At 44.3% G+C, this 22,699-nt stretch overlaps 1 protein-coding gene across 2 annotated transcripts in view; it reads left to right on the forward strand.

Annotated features, from left to right (window-relative positions):
* The window catches only part of LOC309551296 (uncharacterized protein), a 71,298-nt gene that overhangs the window by 44,446 nt on the left and 4,153 nt on the right, over positions 1–22,699 (forward strand). Inside the window, exons 6-9 of one of the 2 annotated variants that reach the window (XM_082251825.1) lie at positions 2,210–2,318; positions 5,792–5,909; positions 14,897–15,085; positions 21,548–21,738. In XM_082251825.1, the coding sequence (XP_082107951.1) occupies positions 2,210–2,318; positions 5,792–5,909; positions 14,897–15,085; positions 21,548–21,738 (607 nt within the window). Of the gene's footprint in view, positions 1–2,209; positions 2,348–5,791; positions 5,910–14,896; positions 15,086–21,547; positions 21,739–22,699 lie in introns of those variants that run through there. The other variant, XM_082251824.1, reaches the window with a different exon arrangement.

The raw sequence follows: 22,699 nt of genomic DNA on the forward strand, positions 1-22,699 counted from the left end.
GAAGAGACGATTGAGGGGGGATATGATATCAATGTACAAATACTGTACTGGCGACCCTAGCATAAGGAACAAACTTTTCAGAGAAAGGGAATACAATAAGACACGTGGCCACTCAATAAAACTAGAGGAAAAACGGTTTAACCTTAAAATACGTAAGGGGTTCTTCACTGTCAGAGCAGTAGGGATGTGGAATTCTCTTCCACAAGCAGTTGTATCAGCAGGGAGCATCAATAGTTTCAAAAAACTATTAGATGGGCACCTTAAAGACCACAACATACAGGGGTATACAATGTACGGTTAACAACAAACACACACACATCATAGGTTGAACTGGATGAACTGATGTCTTTTTTCAACCTCACAAACTATGTAACTATGTAACTTATAGGCAGCACTGATGGACACTGATGAGGTTGCAATGATGGCCAATGAGGTGGCTCTTTTGGGCACTAATAGACTGCGATGGTGGGCTGCACTGACGTGCACTCAGCGGAAGTAAGGAAAGGGGGACGATCAAGCCCGAAACCTCAACCCCAGCTGTCAAACTGGGAAGATGTTGGAGGTGGGCGGGCAGTGAGAAAAAGCCGTGCTCATCACAGCACCACCCACAGAGCACCAGTTCGCACACAGGAGTGTGTATCCCGCTCCAGCAGGCTTCAATTATCAGCTAGCCCAACCTGAGCGGGGGGGGGGGGTTGGTCACATGGGAGAAATCCAGACCACTGCTGCAGTGTGGCCCAGGCGCAAGAACGTAAATTCCATTTGCTTTTGCGACCCGGCACCTGGGTTTTATCGAGCCCTGTTGTAAGGGAATGTTTATGACGGCAGGACATAAACAATAAACTGGTTTTGAAAAGATTCCTAGCATTGCCAGGAGTCTAAACTAAAGTAGTAGTCACATTTTTATTGTGTGAAAAGCCTTTGGGGCTAAAGCTGGCTATACATGGTTCAGATTTTTTTGGCTGAATGAATAAAAAAACTAGACTGATTTCCCCCATCCACACATTCGAGATGAATGGGGAATCTTCTTCTCTGCGCTATTGTATTCCGACAGCAGGGAGACTACCCTGCTGTCAAAATACGCAGATCAGCACTGCAGCCACCTATCAAGCAGCTTTTAGCCGACAGAGCGGCTTAACAGAAGTTGATCAATAGATCACAATTGTGATTCACACATCTGCCCCACTGTCTTACCATGAAGACTATTCCATTATTTCCTGGTCGAACTTTACAGTTTCCCATGTCCCCTTCCCCACTGGACTATAAATGAGAAATGCAACGATAGCTGAACCGAAAAAACGTTTGATTGAGATATGCGACTCACAAGACTGTCTGAACAGAATTACAATTCTTTGGCAAGAAAAAGTTTTGTAAAGTTGTTTTTTTATCTGCCTATATATTGTGCTTGGAGCTCAGCTACTGCTGAAGATGAAATACAAGGAGATTCATATCCTATAGGTTACATCCAAGTTAGCATACGGTCCTGAATGTATTTTGTTAGCGTGTTCATTTTTTGCTTTAAAGCTGAATTCCAGGTATGGCAATTTTTACACAGTGACATTAATCCAGCTGGAATCAATGTAAGTATGTATGTGCCATACCTATGGGATCCTTACGGAAGCTGGAAATCACTGTAGTAGCCATCATTATTACAATGGTCTCCACTAGCTTCTGGGTCCTATGCTGAGTGTCTGCCCTGCTGTATTGTGAATAGAGAATTTATTCACTCGGCAAGGGACCATACAGGTCATTTTCTCAGAGAATGCTAAGCATTCTCAGATTGGAGAAGAGGAGGTGGGGCGGTGACGTCACAATCTCCACCTCATCCAATCAGAGAACACTGCATTCATTGAGAAAATGTAAAGTTTTCTCTGAATGGTTTCACAGCTTGGCACGGGACCTAGAAGGTAGTGGCTATCGCTGTAGTAGCAGCGCCTACTACAGTGATGTACACATTGGTGCAAGCTGGACCAAAGTAATAATGTAAAAAATTGCCATATCCAGTTTTAAGCTATGACAGACTTTCAGAAAGTTTTAAAAGTAACATGCTGGAAAGAGCTTCTATGAGTTTAACATATGTATATGAATTAAAGATTTGTGGTTGCAATGGGTACTTACATAAGATATACTGTGCCAGTCAAAAAATGTGCCGTGTAGTGCCACCACAATGTGCTAGTCACTTAACATAACACTGTGTCCATGCTTTCAGGTGGGAACAACAAGAACAGTAGAAGAACTGGTGAGATCCCTGCTAAAGCTGGCTCGTACGGACCTGGAGAAAGTCAGGGCCATCTGGATGTGGGTCTGTCACCACATAGGTGAGAAAAAGCCCATGAACCATAGAGAGGTTTGTAGCAGAATCTTTACACACATTACAATATACCACGTTCTTTTCCCCCCCCCCTTTTTTTATTTTTGTGAGTGGAACTCTATTTAAAAAAAGTTCACTTTTGGTGGACTTTTCGAAGAAAAGCCAGGCATACATTGCTGTTACAGTGGTTTCTTCTTTAGCAATGCGATTTGACAGGGGGTGAGGCCTCAGATTAGAGGTAGTTAGGTTCCCAATCACTGGCACAGTTGATTTTGTTTAACTAATGTTAAAGGACAAATGTAACCTTTAGTACAGTTGTCATTTGATTACTGCCTTCCTTACCTTTGAATCCTCTTCTTATTGGTCATTTGTGTCTGACAACCTAAATACAAAGTCTAACAATGAAGGAGATGCCAATTATAATTGTCATGGCAAGTAGGTGCAATTAATAATGTAGCTCACAAAAGTGAATACACTCCTCACATTTTTGTAAATATTTTAATATTATCTTTTCATGTGACAACACTGAAGAAATTACACTTTTCTACAATGTAAAGTAGTGAGTGGACAGCTTGTATAACAGTGTAAATTTGCTGTCCCCTCAAAATAACTCGACACACAGCCATTAATGCCTAAACTGCTGGCAACAAAAGTGAAAACACCCCTAAGTGAAAATGTCCAAATTGGGCCCAAAGTGTCAATATTTTGTGTGGCCACCATTATTTTCCAGCACTGCCTTAACCCTCTTGGGCATGGAGTTCACCAGAGCTTCACAGGTTGCCACTGGGGTCCTCTTCCACTCCTCCATGATGCATCACGGAGCTGGTGGATGTTAGAGACCTTGCGCTTCTTCACCTGCCATTTGAGGATGCCCCACAGATGCTCAATAGGGTTTAGGTCTGGAGACATGCTTGGCCAGTTCTTCACCTTTACCCTCAGTTTCTTTAGCAAGGCAGTGGTCATCTTGCAGGTGTGTTTGGGGTCATTATCATGTTGGAATACTGCCCTGCGGCCCAGTCCCTGAAGGGAGGTGATCATGCTCTGCTTCAGTATGTCACAGTACAAGTTGGCATTCATGGTTCCCTCAATGAACTGTAGCTCCCCAGTGCCAGCAGCACTCATGCAGCCCCAGACCATGACACTCCCACCACCATGCTTGACTGTAGGCAAGACACACTTGTCTTTGTTCTCCTCACCTGGTTGCCACCACACACGCTTGACACCATCTGAACCAAATAAGTTTATCTTGATCTCATCAGACCACAGGACATGGTTCCAGTAATCCATGTCCTTAAGCCCCGTACACACGTACTGATCGTCGGCCGAACGATCGGCCGTCTTTTGTCCAGGGCTGTCGTGTCTGTTGAAAACTGCAAAAGACTGCACACTAATTTTGTCGGCCAACAACAGCCAACTGCAGAAGTGATGTCATGTGATGGTTAACTTTCCTTGTCTTTTTTCTTTTCTGAGCATGCCCAGTCTTGCTAATCTGCTGTCTGTCGGCCGAAATCTGTACTGACTGGCGAACAATCGGCCGTTCTGGTGTTGGCCAACAAAAATTTTAATGCCTGCACGACAGATTCTGTTCGGCCCAAAATGCGCTGTCGGCTGTCGGAAGCATCATACTAACAAGCCTACAATCGGCCGTCGGGTGAATATTTACGGCCGACAATCGGTACGTGTGTACGGGGCTTTAGTCTGCTTGTCTTCAGGAAACTGTTTGCGGGGTTTCTTGTGCATCATCTTTAGAAGAGGCTTCCTTCTGGGACAACAGCCATGCAGACCAATTTGATGCAGTGTGCGGCTTATGATCTGAGCACTGACAGGCTGACCCCCCACCCCTTCAACCTCTGCAGCAATGCAAACGTCTATTTCCCAAAGACAACCGCTGAGCACGTACTCTCAACTCCTTTAGTCAACCATGGTGAGGCCTGTTCTGAGTGAAACCTGTCCTGTTAAACCACTGTATGGTCTTGGCCCCCATGTTGCAGCTCAGTTTCAGGGTCTTGGAAATTTTCTTATAGCCTAGGCCATCTTTATATAGAGCAACAATTCTTTTTTTCAGGTCCTAAGGGAGTTCTTCGTCATGAGGTGCCATTTTGAACTTCCAGTGACCAGTATGAAAGTATGGGAGCAATAACACCAAATTTAACACACCGGCTCCCCATTCACACCTTAGATCTTTTAACACTAACGAGTCACATAACACCGGGGAGGGAAAATGGCTTATTGGGCCCAATTTGGACATTATTACTTAGGAGTGTACTCACTTTTGTTGCCGGTGGTTTAGACATTAATGACTGTGTGTTGAATTATTTTGAGGGGACAGCAAATTTACACTGTTATACAAGCTGTACACTCACTACTTCACATTGTAGCAAAGTGTCATTTCTTCAGTGTTGTCAGACGAAAAGATATAATAAAATATTTACAAAAATGTGAGGGGTGTACTCACTTTTGTGAGATACTGTATGTCTTTTAGGTGTAGTACTGAAAGGAGACAAACAAATGTGAACAGATTCTCATTTACCTTAATGCTGCAGTGCGGATGATAGTCTTGAGGCTGTGTTTGATCTGATTTGTTTTGCTTTCCTTTCGATGCAGCATGTTCTATTAAAAATGTTTGCATTGCAGGCAAAATGCAGCCTTTTTCTGTGATTTGCATACAAGCTGTACACTCACTACTTTGCATTGTAGCAAAGTGTCATTTCTTCAGTCTTGTCACATGAAAAGATAAAATTAAAATATTTACAAATGATGTGAGGGTGTACTCACTTTTGTGAGATACTGTAAATGTGGCAAAGACCCCACCATCTGAATACCTTTATAAAAGCTAATTTATTATGGCAACCTAAATCCAAAACTGAAACTAATTATGTGCAGTTGATCATTTGTAAAATAAATGCATGCAATGCTATTCTGACAATATCCAGCTTGTCTGGCTGGCAATGAAATCATTATGAATTATTATATAACTTGTATCCCATTGTTTGCACAGATCTCCCCATAAGCTCTTGTGAAAGTAAATGATTGAGACCACCCTCACTCTTGCTTAAGGCTTCATTCACACTTGTACAACTCAAAAGTTGCTTCGACTTTGGAGTGCAAGTTTGAAAGGGTGCAACTTGGATACGACTTTGACCAGTGATAACGGACAACTGCTGCATTGTATAACATTCAGGTATGACTTTCATGCAACTTTTGAGGGTTAACATTGAAGTCTATGACCCTCAAGTTGCATGAAAGTCGGACCAAAATATTGCATGAACTACTTTGATGTTGCTTCAACTTTAAGTCACACATATATGAATGGTTATCATTGGAAAACATGCGGAATGACTTGTCATGCAACTTTGATGTCCAAAGTTGCATGACAAGTTGCTCAGAAGATGCTTACTTGGTCTAGGACCAAAAACTGATTAACTAAGTTGGAATAATAAACTGGGAGAACCACTAACAAAACAATATTATTTTATTTAGAATATGATTTAGAAGGTCTGGAAGACAAATCCAAATGGACAAGTGATCCCTCCCAGATCCTACTCACTGGTAAAGGAGCCTGTGAAGGATATGCAGGACTGTTTGAAAATATGTGCAGGTGAGTGAATATGTAGAGTGGAAGTTATAGTCTAAGTAGAGTCTTGAAAGGTTCTCATGTATCCAAGTCATGGATATACCCATACCTCCAAACTTTCAAATGAGGGACACTTAAGGGAGGCAGAAGCCTGCAAAATGACATGGAAAAAATGGGTGTGACCGAACTTTACAGTGGGAGGGGCTTAAGGGCATGGTTAAACAGAACCCAGGATTCAGGTTTGGGAAGGAGTGGGATCTTTGAGAGGGGATAGGACTTGTGCTAGAATTTGGGTGGGAGAAATGGGACACAGCAAACACTTCCAGTGTGGCCTATGCTGCCACTGGTTTCATCTCAGCAGCCATTCCCTGTCATATGGCTGATTATGCTTTCCTTCCTCTGTCAACCTGTAAAGTTTTTTAGAACTCTTAAGGATGGAGATTATTCAGGTGGAGGGGGGACATAGTTCTGATTTTTCGGCTTCAAATTCATCTCTTCATCCAGAGGGTTTCAAACTTATCACCTACAATTTGCACAGCCACCACTTTACCTGCCGAGCCCCAGATACTGACATTCGTTCCCAAAAAAGTAATACAAAAAACAAATCTTGTTTGTAAAATGATCCCTCCATCAGTCTCAACTGAATGGGGCAACGCCTAACTCTTTCCCACTACCAATCATTCGCCCTCTGACGAAGGGATTACTGCAAATCGCTCTTCAGAGGATGACGCCAGTGTAAATAAGCACCTATTTCCTGGCCAGGCCAAAAGTGAGAGTTCAAGGGTTAGGACAAACCATAGAACACTTCTGGGGAGACGGGGGGTTACATTGGTCAGCTCTGTGTGTGCAGGAAGTGGGGCTGGGGGGTTTGGCCGCTTCTGCTCAACTAAGCCACTCCAGAGAACTCAGCTGGCTGACAGCTCCCGCCCCTTCCCACTGTCACACAAGGAAGGGAGCAGTAGCAATGGCTGGGTGTAATAGCAGCAGGCTGAGCAGATGGCTCCAAGGTGGCTTTTCAGCCAGAGGCAGCTGACAGACAGAGAGGTGGTGGAGAGAAGGTACAAGGGGGACTGGGGGGGGGGGTAGGTGGGTGCCCTCCCAGGTGTGTGCCCTCCTGACCCTCCCAGTGTGTGCCATTGTGACCCCCCCTGATGACACCTAGTCCTTTGTTCTACTAATCCCTGTACACTGTCCTATATTCTAATGACCCCCTGTCCTGTCAACACCCGTCCTCTGCCCTGCTGACCCCCTGTTCTCTGCCCTACTGTTCCCTGTACACGGCCCAACATCCTACTGACCTCTCTACACTGCCCTACAAAATACTCACCTCTGTACACTGCGCTACATACTACTGACCTCTGTACGATGTCCTACATACTACTGACCTCTGTATGCTGCCCTACATACTACTGACCTCTGTACACTGTCCTACATCTTACTGACCTCTGTACACTGTCCTACATCTTACTGAGCTCTGTACACTGCCCTACATCTTACTGAGCTCTGTACACTTCCCTACATACTACTGACCTTTGTACACTGCCCTACATACTACTGACTTTTGTCTGCTGCTCTGTAATACTACTGACCTCTGTACACTACCCTACATACTACTGACCTCTGTACGCTGCCCTACATACTACTGACCTCTGTACGCTGCCCTACATACTACTGACCTCTGTACCCTGCCCTACATACTACTGACCTCTGTACGCTGCCCTACATACTACTGACCTTTGTCTGCTGCCCCATAATATTACTGACCCCTGTACGCTATACTACATACTACTGACCTTTGTACACTGCCCTACATACTACTGACCTCTGTACGCTGCACTACATACTACTAACCTCTGTACGCTGCACTACATACTACTGACCCCCTGTTCTCTGCCCTACTGTTCCCTGTGCACGGCCCTACATCCTACTGACCTCTCTACACCACCCTACAAAATACTCACCTCTGTACACTGCGCTACATACTACTGACCCCTGTACGATGCCCTACATACTACTGACCTCTGTACGCTACCCTACATACTACTGACCTCTGTACGCTGCCCTACATACTACTGACCTCTGTATGCTGTCCTACATCTTACTGAGCTCTGTACACTGCCCTACATACTACTGACCTCTGTACACTGTCCTACATACTACTGACCTCTGTACACTGCCCTACATACTACTGACCTTTGTCTGCTGCTCCGTAATACTACTGACCTCTGTACACTGCCCTACATCTTACTGAGCTCTGTACACTTCCCTACATGCTACTGACCTCTGTACACTACCCTACATACTACTGACCTTTGGCTGCTGCTCCGTAATACTACTGACCTTTGTATGCTACCCTACATACTACTGACCTCTGTACGCTGCCCTACATACTAGTGACCATTGTCTGCTGCCCCATAATATTACTGACCTCTGTACGCTACATTACATACTACTGACCTCTGTACACTGCGCTACATACTACTGACCCCTGTACGATGCCCTACATACTACTGACCTCTGTACGCTACCCTATATACTACTGACCTCTGTACGCTGCCCTACATACTACTGACCTCTGTATGCTGTCCTACATCTTACTGAGCTCTGTACACTGCCCTACATCTTACTGAGCTCTGTACACTGCCCTACATACTACTGACCTCTGTACACTGTCCTACATACTACTGACCTCTGTACACTGCCCTACATCTTACTGAGCTCTGTGCACTTCCCTACATGCTACTGACCTCTGTACACTACCCTACATACTACTGACCTCTGTACACTGTCCTACATACTACTGACCTCTGTACACTGCCCTACATCTTACTGAGCTCTGTGCACTTCCCTACATGCTACTGACCTCTGTACACTACCCTACATACTACTGACCTTTGTCTGCTGCTCTGTAATACTACTGACCTCTGTATGCTACCCTACATACTACTGACCTCTGTACACTGCCCTACATCTTACTGAGCTCTGTACACTTCCCTACATGCTACTGACCTCTGTACACTACCCTACATACTACTGACCTTTGTCTGCTGCTCCGTAGTACTACTGACCTCTGTATGCTACCCTACATACTACTGACCTCTGTACGCTGCCCTACATACTAGTGACCATTGTCTGCTGGCCCATAATATTACTGACCTCTGTATGCTACAATACATACTACTGACCTCTGCACACTGCCATACATACTACTGACCTCTGTACGCTGCACTACATACTACTAACCTCTGTATGCTCTGTATGCTGCACTACATACTACTGACCTTTGTCTGCTGCCCCGTAATACTACTGACCTCTGTACGCTGCCCTACATACTACTGACCTCTGTACGTTACCCTACATACTACTGACCTCTGTATGCTACTCTACCTACTACTGACCTCTGTACACTGTATGATATGTTAAATTCAGTTCTGTACGCAACACCTTTTTTTTCTGTCAGTGCCCCAATCGAGACTAGACTCTTGATCCACCCCTGCTCTGTCATCCAGCTCTCTCCTGTGCATCTCTCACTCCCTCTCTCCCTGTCATTTCCATAGTCTGCAGTCTGTGTGAGAACACAATCTCCTCCCTGCCCCTCCCCTCTCCTCCGGCCTTCATTGAGCAATGCTGTTTCCCTGAAACTACACCTCCCCTCCTCTCTCTACCCAATTTTTGGTTAAAATATAAAAGATGATGCTACACTGGGTAAATAGATATCAAACATGCTTTAAAAACTGCTTACACCCGTGGAACGCTGCCAAACTACAGTACCTCTATTAGCGACACTTTAAAAGTCTTTACACGTTACCAGATTAAAGTTACACAGGAGGTCTGGTGCTAGAATTATTGCTCTCCCTATCAGTTCTGTAGTCTGCAGTCTGTGTGAGAACACAATCCCTGGCCTTCCCCTCTCCCCTGGCCTTCATTGAACAATGCTGTTTCCCTGAAACTTCGCCTCCCCTCCTCTCCCCACCCAATTTTTTATAAAAATATAAAAGACGATGTTACGCTGGGTAAAAAGGTTTTAAACATGGCACGCTTTAAAACTGCTTCCACCCATGGAGCGGCACCAAACTACAGTACCTCTATTAGCGACACTTTAAAAGCCTTTACATGTTACCAGTTTAAAGTTACACAGGAGGTCTGGTGCTAGAATTATTGCTTTCCCTATCAGTTCCGTAGTCTGCTGTCCATGTGAGAACACAATCCCTGCCCCTCCCCTCTCCTCCTGCCTTCATTGAGCAATGCAGTTTCCCCTATAGCTTCTCCTCCCCCCTACCCAATTTTTTGTTAAAATATATATGATGATGTTACGCTGGGATGGCGCCAAACTACAGTACCTCCATTAGTATTGCTTTAAAAGTTACACAGAAGGTCTGGTGCTAGAATTACTGCTCTCACTGTGACGTTTGCGGTGATAGCTCACATGTGCGGTGTGATCACCGTTTACATGTGTGCGCATTTACACATAAGCTGGGGGAGGGGGGCGTTTTACATTTTATCATTTTTATTGCTTATTTTATTCAAAACTTTTTTTTTACACTGTCTCTAACTTTTTAAATCAACTTTATTACTTGAACAAATCGACCAATTAATCCTTACTGTCATCGAGCGACCAATCTTTCCTTCAAACGATCCTTCCTTACTTTGATCCCTCCTGCGACCGATTGGCCGATCCTTCCAGCGACCGATCCTTCCTGTGATCCATCGACTGATCTTTCTTTACTTTGATCCTTCCTGTGATCGACTGACCGGTCCTTCCTTTGACCAATCCTTCCTTTTTTCAATTGATCCTTCCTTCCTTCATTATTTTGTCCTTGTAATTCTTTGTAATGTTATTTATCCTTTTCCATATAGCATAATACCTGGTTGATCCTGCCTGTTCTTGTCAGTAAACTGACTTTCCATCATCCTGCTCTCTGCAGCATTTGTATATCCCTCTCTCCCCCTCCCTTCCCGTAATTTCCCTGGCCTGTGTAAAACTGATCCTCCCCTAGCCCCTCCCCTCCTGAAATTAAACCAGCAGAGGGATGTGAGCCCCTCCCACTGGAGTCTCTGTGCTTGGGAGAAAGACTTGAGAAAACCATGTGACTGCACAGAAGCACTGCTGGGAAAAGGTATTTAGAGATTATATTGCTGGAAAAAAAAAACACACACTGCCATTACTATTGTCATATAGGAGATCCCATCATGGGAGTTTATTATGGAGACTTTACAAACACTTTAGGTCATTCCAATGTTAGGTGATTAAGTTAGCTGTGTGGCTAAAAATGTTGGGGTATGTTCATGACACTGATTAGAACCAAAGAAGATGCTTAGATGAGTGGAGAAATGTCTTCAACATTGCAGAATAAGTCAAATGAAATGTAACTTGCTACGAATAGCCAGTCTAAGCGGTGGACATGGGTAAGTAGGTTTAATGGAAAGTTGAAAAGATCGGAAAAGCTCTGGAATGTATCATACTTAGAAGATTTTTGTTTAGATTATAACTTTGCACCCAGGGCAACAATAGCACTACGGGTTTAAATGCATCCTCCAATGCATGTCCACACCTTTCAGAGTGTATATATAATTCACTTTATTTATTTATTTAGTAGAGGTGTATAAACATGTTCTCTATACTCATAGAGATGTGCCTTGACCTCCAGAAAACACAGTATGCTGGACACAGATGTCACTCCTGTCCATGAACCTGCATATATATTCAATAATACACAGGCTCTTGGTACAGTGCTGGATGAGAAACAGCCCCCTTCCTAATGAGAAATTCTTACTTAATGTAACCAGGGTTAAAGGAGGACCACCATCCTTATTTTACTCAGGCTGCCCTAAAAATCATGCATAGAGTCAGTAGCTGTCAAATAAGACTCAACATCCCACCAGACTAGCAGCCTGAGTAGCCCCCATGATATAATATTGACAAGTTCTGTCTTCTCTAATCCAGCACATATATGGTCCTATCTCAATTTGTCATAAGGTCAATTTGTCATAACTCTCCAATAATAAAAATCATATCAAAAAAGGGCATTACTTAATAAGCGCATAACTCAGAAAAAATAAAAAGAAAACCCAACATGTTTCACATGCACCCATGTGGCATCATCAGGGGTAAAATAACAAACAGTGGAATAATCAGGGGAAAGGATAGTTTTAGAGGACCAGGGCAACACAGTAAAAGTCTGTATGTATAATTTTTGACTGTATATCTTTTTCCCACCAGTTTGTGTTAGAGCCCACTCACACTTGCATGCATTGAAGTGCATTCTATGCAGTCTGGAGCGGACTTGAAAGCATACCTAAACCATAGCAGCAGGGTTAAAAAGAGAACTGTACCACTGAAAGCAATACTGAAGAACCCTCTGTGCACTTATGAGGCAGTTAAATGTGTAGTTAAGATAAAATGCATCTAAATAACTCAGTACTGATGGGTCTTTAGTATGTATTTCTATAGGGTTGAAAGACTGTGATATTTGCCCACACTGTTTAATTGCTGTTGGATATGTACATCAATACTTAAAAGTAGAACTATAGGCAAAACATTTTTATTTCGTTTTGGATAGAGTAAGTGAGGGTTAGCCACTTTTTTTTTTTTTTTGTTATCTGTGTTCTATTGCAGAGATTTCCCTTCACTATCTGTCCTATAGCCAAACAGGAAGTGAGAGGAAATCCCTACAAATTAAGGGAATTCCTTGGGGCCCCCAGGTCACCATAACTAGTGTCCGCAATGGAAGATTTGGCCTCTATTACTTTTCTGGGGACAACCCAACATTTTGGGTTTTCTTTAACTTTCAATGATAATGGTAAATAGGACAATTAGAGAGGGTGAATCTCCCTAATGGTGGCACAAACAACAATAAAAATGGTCAGGGGTTCTAATCCCTCTCCACTCTATCCAAAACTATAAAAACATTTTGCCTTTAGTTACAATTTAATATTGATAATCCTGCAAATTGTGATCAAGCTCACAATATTATTCTGTTTGACAGCTATGGTTGACACCATTTATGATTTAGCGTGGCCTAATAGAGAAAATGTATTTTTTACAAGGCAATGAACAATTCACTCTAAATTTAAACCATCTACAAATATTTTATGAGATAAACACGCTCATCAGCACTTAGTGGCTGATTTATAATCTAGAGCAGATATTCCTTTTCACTTTCAGTTACACTTGCATGCAGCACTCTGCATTTTACGGTCCATTCATAAAATGTGGACCGCAGTGTGGAATTAGCAATTGTCATTCAGATATCTCTTCTTAAAACAGCAGAGAGAGCTCCGCCATTGGAGGACCAGGGCAACTGCCATTAAGTTTTAGTGCACTCCACCAGCTTCAGACTATCAAAGGCAGCAGAGTGCAATGCACATTTGTACTACATACTAAACTTGAGGCTAAAGCCCCGTACACACGTACCGATGGTCGGCTTACAAATGTTCCTCTTTTCTCCCCGGGATGTCGGTGTCTGCTGAAAAGTGCAAAGACAGCACAAGGACAGCACAAGAATTTTGTCCGCCGACTGCAGAAGTGATGTCATGTAATGGTTAACTTTCCCTGTGTTTTCTATTTTCTGAGCATGCCCAGTCTTGCAAATCTGCGGTCTGTCGGCCGAATTGTGTACTGACAGGCGAACAATCGTCCGTTCTGGTGTCGGCATACAAAAATTTTCATGTTTGCAAGAAAGACTTTTGTCCGCGGATTGTGCGCAGACATCTGTCGGAGGCACCATACTAACACGCGTACAATCGGCAGATCCTTCGTCCACCGACGTTTGTATGCCGACGATCGGTACGTGTGTACGGGCCTTTACAAACCCATTATCGGTCTGACTACTACAGACAGCTATCACTGATACTTATAAGAAAAATACACTATGGGCTCTTTCACACGGTCCGCCTCCATAGGCGGATCCCTGCTACATACATAGTTACATAGTTTGTGAGGTTGAGAAAAGACATCAGTCCATCCAGTTCAACCTATGATGTGTGTGTGTGTTTGCTGTTAACCGCACATTTTATACCCCTGTATGTTGTGGTCTTTAAGGTGCCCATCTAATAGCTGCTGCTCAGCTGCTCGTAAACACAGATCCCCGCTGAGCAGGAAGGTGACAGTTCCCTCTCCGCTCTGTGTGCAGAGAGGGAGGTGTTAGAGCCCCATTCATCTCTATGGGGGAATCGGATGAGAACGGATCACCTGTCCACTCTCATCCGATCCCATCCCCTGGACTGATGGAAAATAGGATTTCACGGACAGGATCGGATGCGGATGGCAGCGGGTGTCAGCGGACATGTCTCCGCTGACATCCGCTGCCACATAGGGGTGCATGGAACATCCAATCAGATCCGCCTAAAAAACTGACAGGTGGATCTGATCGGTGTGCTCGTTTGAAAGGACCCTATGTGTAAAATTTATAATGATGAATAAATAAATATAAAAACCAAAACATTGCAGGCCATGCCCCCTAAAAAAAATAAAATAAATAAATAAAAATAGAAATAAATAAATGTAAACTCTGTTACTTGCTCCTTTTTGGTCTGTTGTTCAGTATATACCATTGAAAGCTATTTTTTTTTATCTGTTTTTTTTTTTTTTTAAACTGTTCATCCAGCCAGAAATTGTGTGAGCTAATAACTCTCTGTGGTCTCTGCCTCAGAACTGGCATAATTTAGCATTGTTCCCTTCTGTCTCGGTGGACTAGAAAAGCCCGTGTTATGGAGAAGTTAGAAGGGTGCTATAATACAGTGCTATATTAACACACTGCCTGTCCTAGGTTGACAAAGTACTGTTTTCACCCTAGGATAGGAAGTGAGTTAATGGCAGGATTACTACATTAAAATAAAGGGAAAACATGTGAAAAATGAAAATGAGTGCAGCCACCATATCTAAGGACCAGTAAGCTGCAATACTTTTTGAAATACTATTTTTTTTAAATGTTGCTGGTGGCATGTGAGGAATTTTTCAAGAATACTTGTAATCTTAATGATAATGCCACTTCATTCTCATCAATCTACAGACTTGCAGGAATACAGTGTGTAAAAATTGGTGGCTACTCAAAGGGCCATTGTTACGTTTTGGGTCAGACTTTTTCTGGAGAGATGAATCATGCTTGGAACGCAGTGTATCTAAACAAGAAATGGCACCTTCTAGACACCACCTGGGGAGCAGGAATTGCAGACCACAACAGTAATAAATTTAACTTTCGGTAAGTAGAGGCAGAAATTCTCAAACATTGTCTTCAAGTGTAACTGTCAACTAAACCTTTTTCACTGTCTGAGCCATTTTTGCATTTTTTTTTTTTGCACACGTTTAAAAAAATCATGTTAGCCTTGAAGATTACATAAAATTCCCAAGCATTATAGATTTTCTGAAAGCAGAAACACTATTGAAAAAAATAGTGGTAGTTCCAATTGTTTATGTTACATGATATTAGTGCAAAGGTCTAGGAAATGCAACATTTCAGTAAAAAATACACTGAAGTTAATTTTAGGGCACACAAACCCAAGAGATTACCAATTTTTTTTTGTAAAATATAAAAGATGAGGTTGGGCCAAGTAAATAGATACCCAATGCGTTACACCTTAAAATTGTGTGAGACCGTGAAATGGCAACAAACTTCAGTACCCTATATTTTCTATATCTTTAAAAGCTCCTACAGGTCATCAGTGCGAGGCAATATGTAACATGTATCGCAATCAGATAGCCGGCATTCAGATCTACAAACACTCCCAGTGGCTACAGACACGCAGTAAAAGGGATAAAGCAGGAATTCAGGCTAAACAAATTTCTAAACACAAGAGGCACCTATATTTCAATTCCCTTGTGTATTTATTTTGGACCATTGAAGTAATCCTGCACTTCACTGTTGCGTAGGAGCTTCCTGTTAAAGACCAGTCACTGCTGCTCTCTTTCCTTGTGCAGGGTGACTGGTGTTTAGTCCACCCCCTCCTGTAGTTTTCTGCAGGGAGCCTGTACTGCGTAGGTCTGCTGGGTCTCCTCCCACAGCTCTCTCTGAAAGTCAGTGGCTGTTATAGGAAATCTGCCAGGACACAAGTATTGGAGATGCCCTTGTTGTCATTCTTACACTTCCTTCACTAAGCAGTAGCCCACAACCTTGCAAAAACATACCTGATATGCATATGCTAGTCTCAGGTCCCTAGCACACTAAGGCCAGATATAGACAGTGTGAATGTCTATTCTGCAACCATGGACAGTATTGACGGGGGAATCCCTCCTGCTGAGCTATTGTGTTTCATGAGGAGGGCAAGGAATAATCACATGTAAAATCTGGCAGGCTGGTTGTACCCAAGTTGATGGATCAATCAACTTGGGGATATTCAGTCTGCCCATACATGGTTAGAATCATGGCTGGTTCCTGCTAAACCAGCTAAGATTTGAACCATCTATGGCCAACTTAAGTAATAAAGTAAGGATTAAAGCCCTCAAGTTTCCACTTTTAAAATCAAGTTAGAAGTGGCATCTCCAGGGCCGGATTAAGAGCATCATGGGCTTGGTGCTGAGGATTTTGAAGGGCCTTAAGGGCCGTGCCTTGGCATGCACCCAGAGGAGGAAGGGTGCAGCCATGCATGCCTAATTCAACATGGGATGCTGTCTCTGAAGCCCATAAACACATCCATGCATCGGCAACTGTCCCTCCTTGCCCGACCTTCGTGCTGTGTGGGGAGGTTCTGAGGGAGCTGCCTGGGGAAGCGAGCATAGAAGCCAGACTTCTGTGTTTACAAGTGACAGAAGAGCGGTAACAGTGAATATGGCCAACCCGGGGCCTATATAAAAGGTAGGGGCCTGGAGCTGCAGCTCCAATAGCCCCTACGTTAATGTGGCCCTGGGCATCTCTTATATTTCTACTCTGACGGGTTCCTAAAAATGACTGGAAAGAGTGGGGGTGGGAAGGTGAGACCTAGGACTGAGGCAAAAAGAGAAATAGAGTTTTCTAGCTAACAAAAGTTATAACAGGCATCAGCTTTTTATTTTAAATGTTTAAATTAGCTAACAGGTTTACTTCACTTCCCATGTTTACAGCATCTACAGAAAAGTAATGGAGCCCCGATTCTCAAAATGTCTTTCATACCATATAAAAACCAATTTCTAAAATAATTTTCATGCCATATAACTTCTGCCGTTACTAGAGAATGTTGCATCACAGACCCAGTAACATTAGTAGCACAGCATCTGTTACAGGAATCTGGATGCTGAATGCTGGAAAATGTGCTGGATCCATGTAAATAATAAGCCTTAGAGATGGGGTTCCAAGAAGCATGTTCCACCTAAAACCATATATTTAGGCTGGTCATAGATGGATAGAAACTTGGTTGGTTTAGCAGGGACCAGCCGAATTTCAATCTATGTATGGCTGTTCCACCTCAACAGAAGTCCATCTAAAGCCCCGTACACACGTACCGATGGTCGGCTTACAAATGTTCCTCTTTTCTCCCCGGGATGTCGGTGTCTGCTGAAAAGTGCAAAGACAGCACAAGGACAGCACAAGAATTTTGTCCGCCGACTGCAGAAGTGATGTCATGTAATGGTTAACTTTCCCTGTGTTTTCTATTTTCTGAGCATGCCCAGTCTTGCAAATCTGCGGTCTGTCGGCCGAATTGTGTACTGACAGGCGAACAATCGTCCGTTCTGGTGTCGGCATACAAATATTTTCATGTTTGCACGAAAGACTTTTGTCCGCGGATTGTGCGCAGACATCTGTCGGAGGCACCATACTAACACGCGTACAATCGGCAGATCCTTCGTCCACCGACGTTTGTATGCCGACGATCGGTACGTGTGTACGGGCCTTGTCAATCAACTTATGTCAAATGGGAATGTTAGAAAACTTTTGTTCTTCAACATAGGGTGGACCTGTCCTTTTATTTATGAACGGATTATGCTGTTGGAGATGTGGGTATAAGGCATCTGGAAGTGATTAGTGCAGATATATCACATTTGAGAGAGTAGCCTCTAAGGTGCCCAATGTATCGTGAGTGTCACCACAGAATAGGAGTGTCATATTCTGATTTACAAGGTCTGAGTGACTACTAAGACGATAACGTAACTTCCGGCTCCGTTGTGTCGAGAAGGGCAGACACGCCACTTCCAGTATGGACGGAGGTGGCTTCAAAGTGGGGGCAGTGTTAGAAGGAGAAGGAAAGGAAGATCATAGCCAATTCATTTTGTTGGACACGACACTTCCTGATCCCTCAATAAGACAAACGTTATCATGGAGATTTTGAGTTATAGAAGAGCAAATAAGAGGTCGACTCCCCACTTACTGAAGAAGCCCAATAGGAGGGCGTAACGTGTATGGGTGAGAGGAGCTGAGCCCGTGATGTCACACAATAGTTATCCGAGCATCAGCAGTGAGCTGAGAGCATGTAATGCTTGTTTTTTTGCTATTTTTGTATTACCCGTTTTTAAATATAATAAATTGTTTGAAAATAGAGAGCACTATGGTTCTCCCTTTTTTTAGCTTATGATATGTCCGAATTAATGAGGAACGAGCATAGGGAGATAATCTGAGCACCTGAATTGGAACCAGGAGGAGGAGAAGAGGTGGTGAGAAGCTCCCAGGAGGAGTGGTGTAGAGGCGAATGAGACTCTATAGTGGGGTCTGATTCTGGAGGTGAGCAGGCATTGCACTTAGAGGTGAAGATCTTACACTGTCACCTGTTCAAGACACAGTGGTGTGATTTCTGAATACATATCAATTGGAGATATATGAGAGACTATTGAAGACACATACTGAGTTATATATTTGGATTTTTGCATGGTTTGTTTTATGTAATGATTTGCGCTGCACAATATTGAGATTTATATATATTATTTTTGGTGGAACAGTGGAAACAATATAAAGTGTAAGCGGCAATTTTGTCTTTAGAAGAAAAGGCACATATTGGATTTAAGTAGAATTCACGCAGTTCGTATTGTATAAAGACTGCGCAGATTGAGTCACACTATTGTTTTTTTGGACCTGTCCCCGGAGGAGATATTGAAAGAAGACACACTAATGGGTCTACACTCTCTCAGAGAAAGGTATTCCAAAAGATCTTAAGTAAGTCCTTCTGAATTTGAAATCTGATCACTGTACAAATACCCAGTTTTCCTTCCTTACTATTTTTTTTTTATGGCGGTGAAATTACTTCTAGCTAAAAGCATGCTTTGTGTTACCAAGGGGGGCCCTCCAACCCCTTGGTAGCCCGAGTAAAGAATACAATTGTATTGTACCTCTTGAATGAAAAGATGTCTTTTATCCTCAAGGACAAATTATATTTAAATGGGTCTGAAACCACTGACCTAACCTACCTAAGGACTTTGACCACTGACTCCTGACCATCTGATTATTTCATCCAGGCAGCTAGGCTACTCTGTCTAATCAGTGATTCGTGTTCCCCCTCACCCCGAAAATTTCTCTCCCACCCCCTGCTTACTCCGGTTTCCCTGGATTAGGGTTGATTTACTAAAACTGGAGAGCACTTCATAGAAACAAATCAGCTTCCAGTTTTTTTTTTTGTCAAAGCTTAATTAAAAAAGCTGGAGTTAGAAGCGGATTGGCTACCATGCACAGCTGCACTTGATTTTGTACTCTCCAGTTTTAGTAAATCAACCCCAATCAGTTTCTAACTTCAGCTTGTTCAATTCGGTTTTGACAAAAAAACTGGAAGCTGATTAGTTTTTATGGAGAGCTGCACCAGATTTTGCACTCTCCAGTTTTAGTAAATCACCCTCATTGTTTCTTACTTCTCTTAACTCCTTACCCCTCTGGGTTGGTCATTTACACAATTAAAGCAGAGCTCCACCAGGGGCGGATCCAGAGCCTAGTCTCGGGAGGGGCACTGCCTGAAAATAAGTTGTTGCTTACGGAACTGTATTGCAAAACAAACTTTCCCCGTACTTCTCTTTTAAGTGTGTACCCAGCTAAAAGTGGAAAGGGCTTAAAGGGGGACAATAAAACAGAATCTGTGCCCCTCTGACATCAGGGTCCCCACACAGAGCCCAGGGTCCCCACGGAGCCCCTCCTCACAGCGTCCCCACAGAGCCCCCTCACAGGGTCCCCACAGAGCCCCCCCTCACAGGGTCCACACAGATCCCCTCTCACAGGGTCCCCACAGAGCCCCCCTCACATCAGGGTCCCCGCAGAGCCCACCTCACATCAGGGTCCCCGCAGAGCCCCCCCTCACATCAGGGTCCCCGCAGAGCCCCCCCTCACATCAGGGTCCCCGCAGATCCCCCCTCACCTCAGGGTCCCCAGAAAGCCCCCCCTCACAGGGTCCCCACAGATCCCCCTCACATCAGGGTCCCCGCAGATCCCCCCTCACCTCAGGGTCCCCAGAGAGCCCCCCCTCACAGGGTCCCCGCAGATCCCCCCTCACCTCAGGGTCTCCACAGATCCCCCATCACATCAGGGTCCCCACAGAGCCCCCCCTCACAGGGTCCCAACAGAGCCCCCCCTCACAGGGTCCCAACAGAGCCCCCCCCTCACAGGGTCCCAACAGAGCCCCCCCCTCACAGGGTCCCCACAGATCCCCCATCACATCAGGGTCCCCACAGATTCCTCCCTCATAGGATCCCCACAGAGCCCCTCTTCACAGGGTCCCCACAGATCCCCCCTCACATCAGGGTCCCTACAGAGCCCCCCCTCACATCAGGGTCCCCACAGATTCCCCCCTCATAGGATCCTCACAGAGCCCCCCTCACAGGGTCCCCACAGAGCCCCCCCTCACAGGGTCCCCACAGAGCTCCCCCTCACAGGGTCCCCACAGATCCCTCCCTCACATCAGGGTCCCTACAGAGCCCCCCTCACATCAGGGTCCCCACATATTCCCCCCTCACAGGATCCCCACAAAGCCCCCCCCTCACAGGGTCCCGGGTCCCCACAGAGCCCCCCCCTTCTAACATTAAAAAGAGCATCCTGATTTAACGTACTCACGTTTTTAGGCTGACACTCACTCACTGTGCTGTGCAGTAGCTGGAGAGAGGAGGTGGGTGGAGCCAGCACTCCACTCGGCGCGCAGCAGAGGAGGAAGGAGGCTCTGCAGTGAATGCTGGGGCGCTCTCTTCCTCCTCAGGTGACAGCACTGATTGCTAGACGCCGAGCGGCGATAGCAACCAGTGCAGCGCAGTACATGCCAGCGGCGCGGCTCTTGGTTCCGCCGCCGCTGCTGGCCTGGCTGGAACTCGGACACCCACTGGGGGACTCACTGCCTGGACTGGTCCGAAGTGGATAATATTCTCGGGGGGGGGGGCAATTGACCCATTGCCCCCCCCTGGATCCGCCACTGAGCTCCAACCAAAAGGGGAAACCTGCTTGTGTTTGCTTTATGGCACCTTTTGGGAGGGGGGGGGAGCGGACACCTGTCAAAACCAGGTACCCGCTCCCACTTCCAGGTAAGATCGCTGCAATCTAAGTGCGGCGATCTACGAAATCTTTTTTTCCCCAGGCTGGGTCTCCTCTTTAAGATGTTTTCTGGTATTTTCTATTGGAGGGCATTGTGAACATAGATTATAGACATGACATTCTTAATTCCTGACTATCATTGTATCACACGTTGATCCTGTGTAAAAACCTTCCGTGACTTGAATTGTGCTTGTTGTCATATATGTTTATACATCCCTGAATAAAAATGTATTAAAATATAAAAAAAAAAATTTCTTTTGGCAGGTACAATGAATTATACTTTCTGACTCACCCTGCATTATTCATAGAAGAACATTTTCCTGATAATCAGAACTGGCAACTCCTGCAAGTGCCACTGTCACTAAAACAGTTTGAGGGAAACTTGTGTCGTAAAAGCAGCTTCTACAATGCCGGCCTGATAGCATCCTTTCCTGAGACCCTCCAAGTTGAAACAGGTATTAACTTAGGCTGTCTATGTTTATAATGAAGGCAGGGCACAGAAATAATCAATAGAGTTGACCCTCTTGTATCTCTTACCTAACAAATGGAAATGTTAACGTTTTGCTTGTTGCCATGTGGTAGCTTGTAGTTACAGAGTTTAGTCGGCATGCTTCCAATATATGACCAAGAAAAGCAAATTATGTTAAGGCAAGTATAAGTTTTTAAAGCAAACAGCTTTTAGTACTCAGTTTTGCAGCTTATCACTACTTAGATGATGTGGCTGCATGCATTTTCATTTTATCAGGCCTTTTTCTTTTATTTCTACTTAATTGTCTTGTCACTTCCTTTCCCTTGGTGGCTATACTCACTTCCCTACTGTATCTTTAGAGAATGCAATTGTTGTTACCCATGCTGGATTTTAGACATACACTATATTACCCAAAGTATTGGGATGCCTGCCTTTACACACACACATGAACTTTAATGGCATCCCGATCTTAGTCTGCCCGGTTCAATATTGAGTTGGCCCACCCTTTACAGCTATAACAGCTTCAACTCTTCTAGGAAGGCTGTGCACAAGGTTTAGGAGTGTGTCTATGGGAATCTTTGACCATTCTTCCAGAAGCACATTTGTGAGGTTAGGCACTGATGTTAGACGAGAAGGCCTGGCTCGTAGTCTCAGCTCCACCCCAAACTTGCTCATCCATGTCTTTATGGACCTTGCTTGGCTTTTGCACTGGTCCAAATCATTTGGTGGAGGGGGGATTATGGTGTGGGGTTGTTTTTCAGGGGTTGGGCTTGGCTCCTTCGTTTCAGTGAAGAGAACTCCTAAGGCGTCAGCATACCAAGACATTTTGGACAATTTCATTCTCCCAACTTTTTGGGAACAGTTTGGGGATGGCCCCTTCCTGTTCCAACATGACTGCGCACAAACAAGGTTCATAAAGACATGGATGGAGTAGTGGAACTTGACTG

Source organism: Pelophylax lessonae (genome assembly GCF_965119305.1).
Source record: "Pelophylax lessonae genome assembly, chromosome: 3".
NCBI lineage: Eukaryota > Metazoa > Chordata > Amphibia > Anura > Ranidae > Pelophylax > Pelophylax lessonae.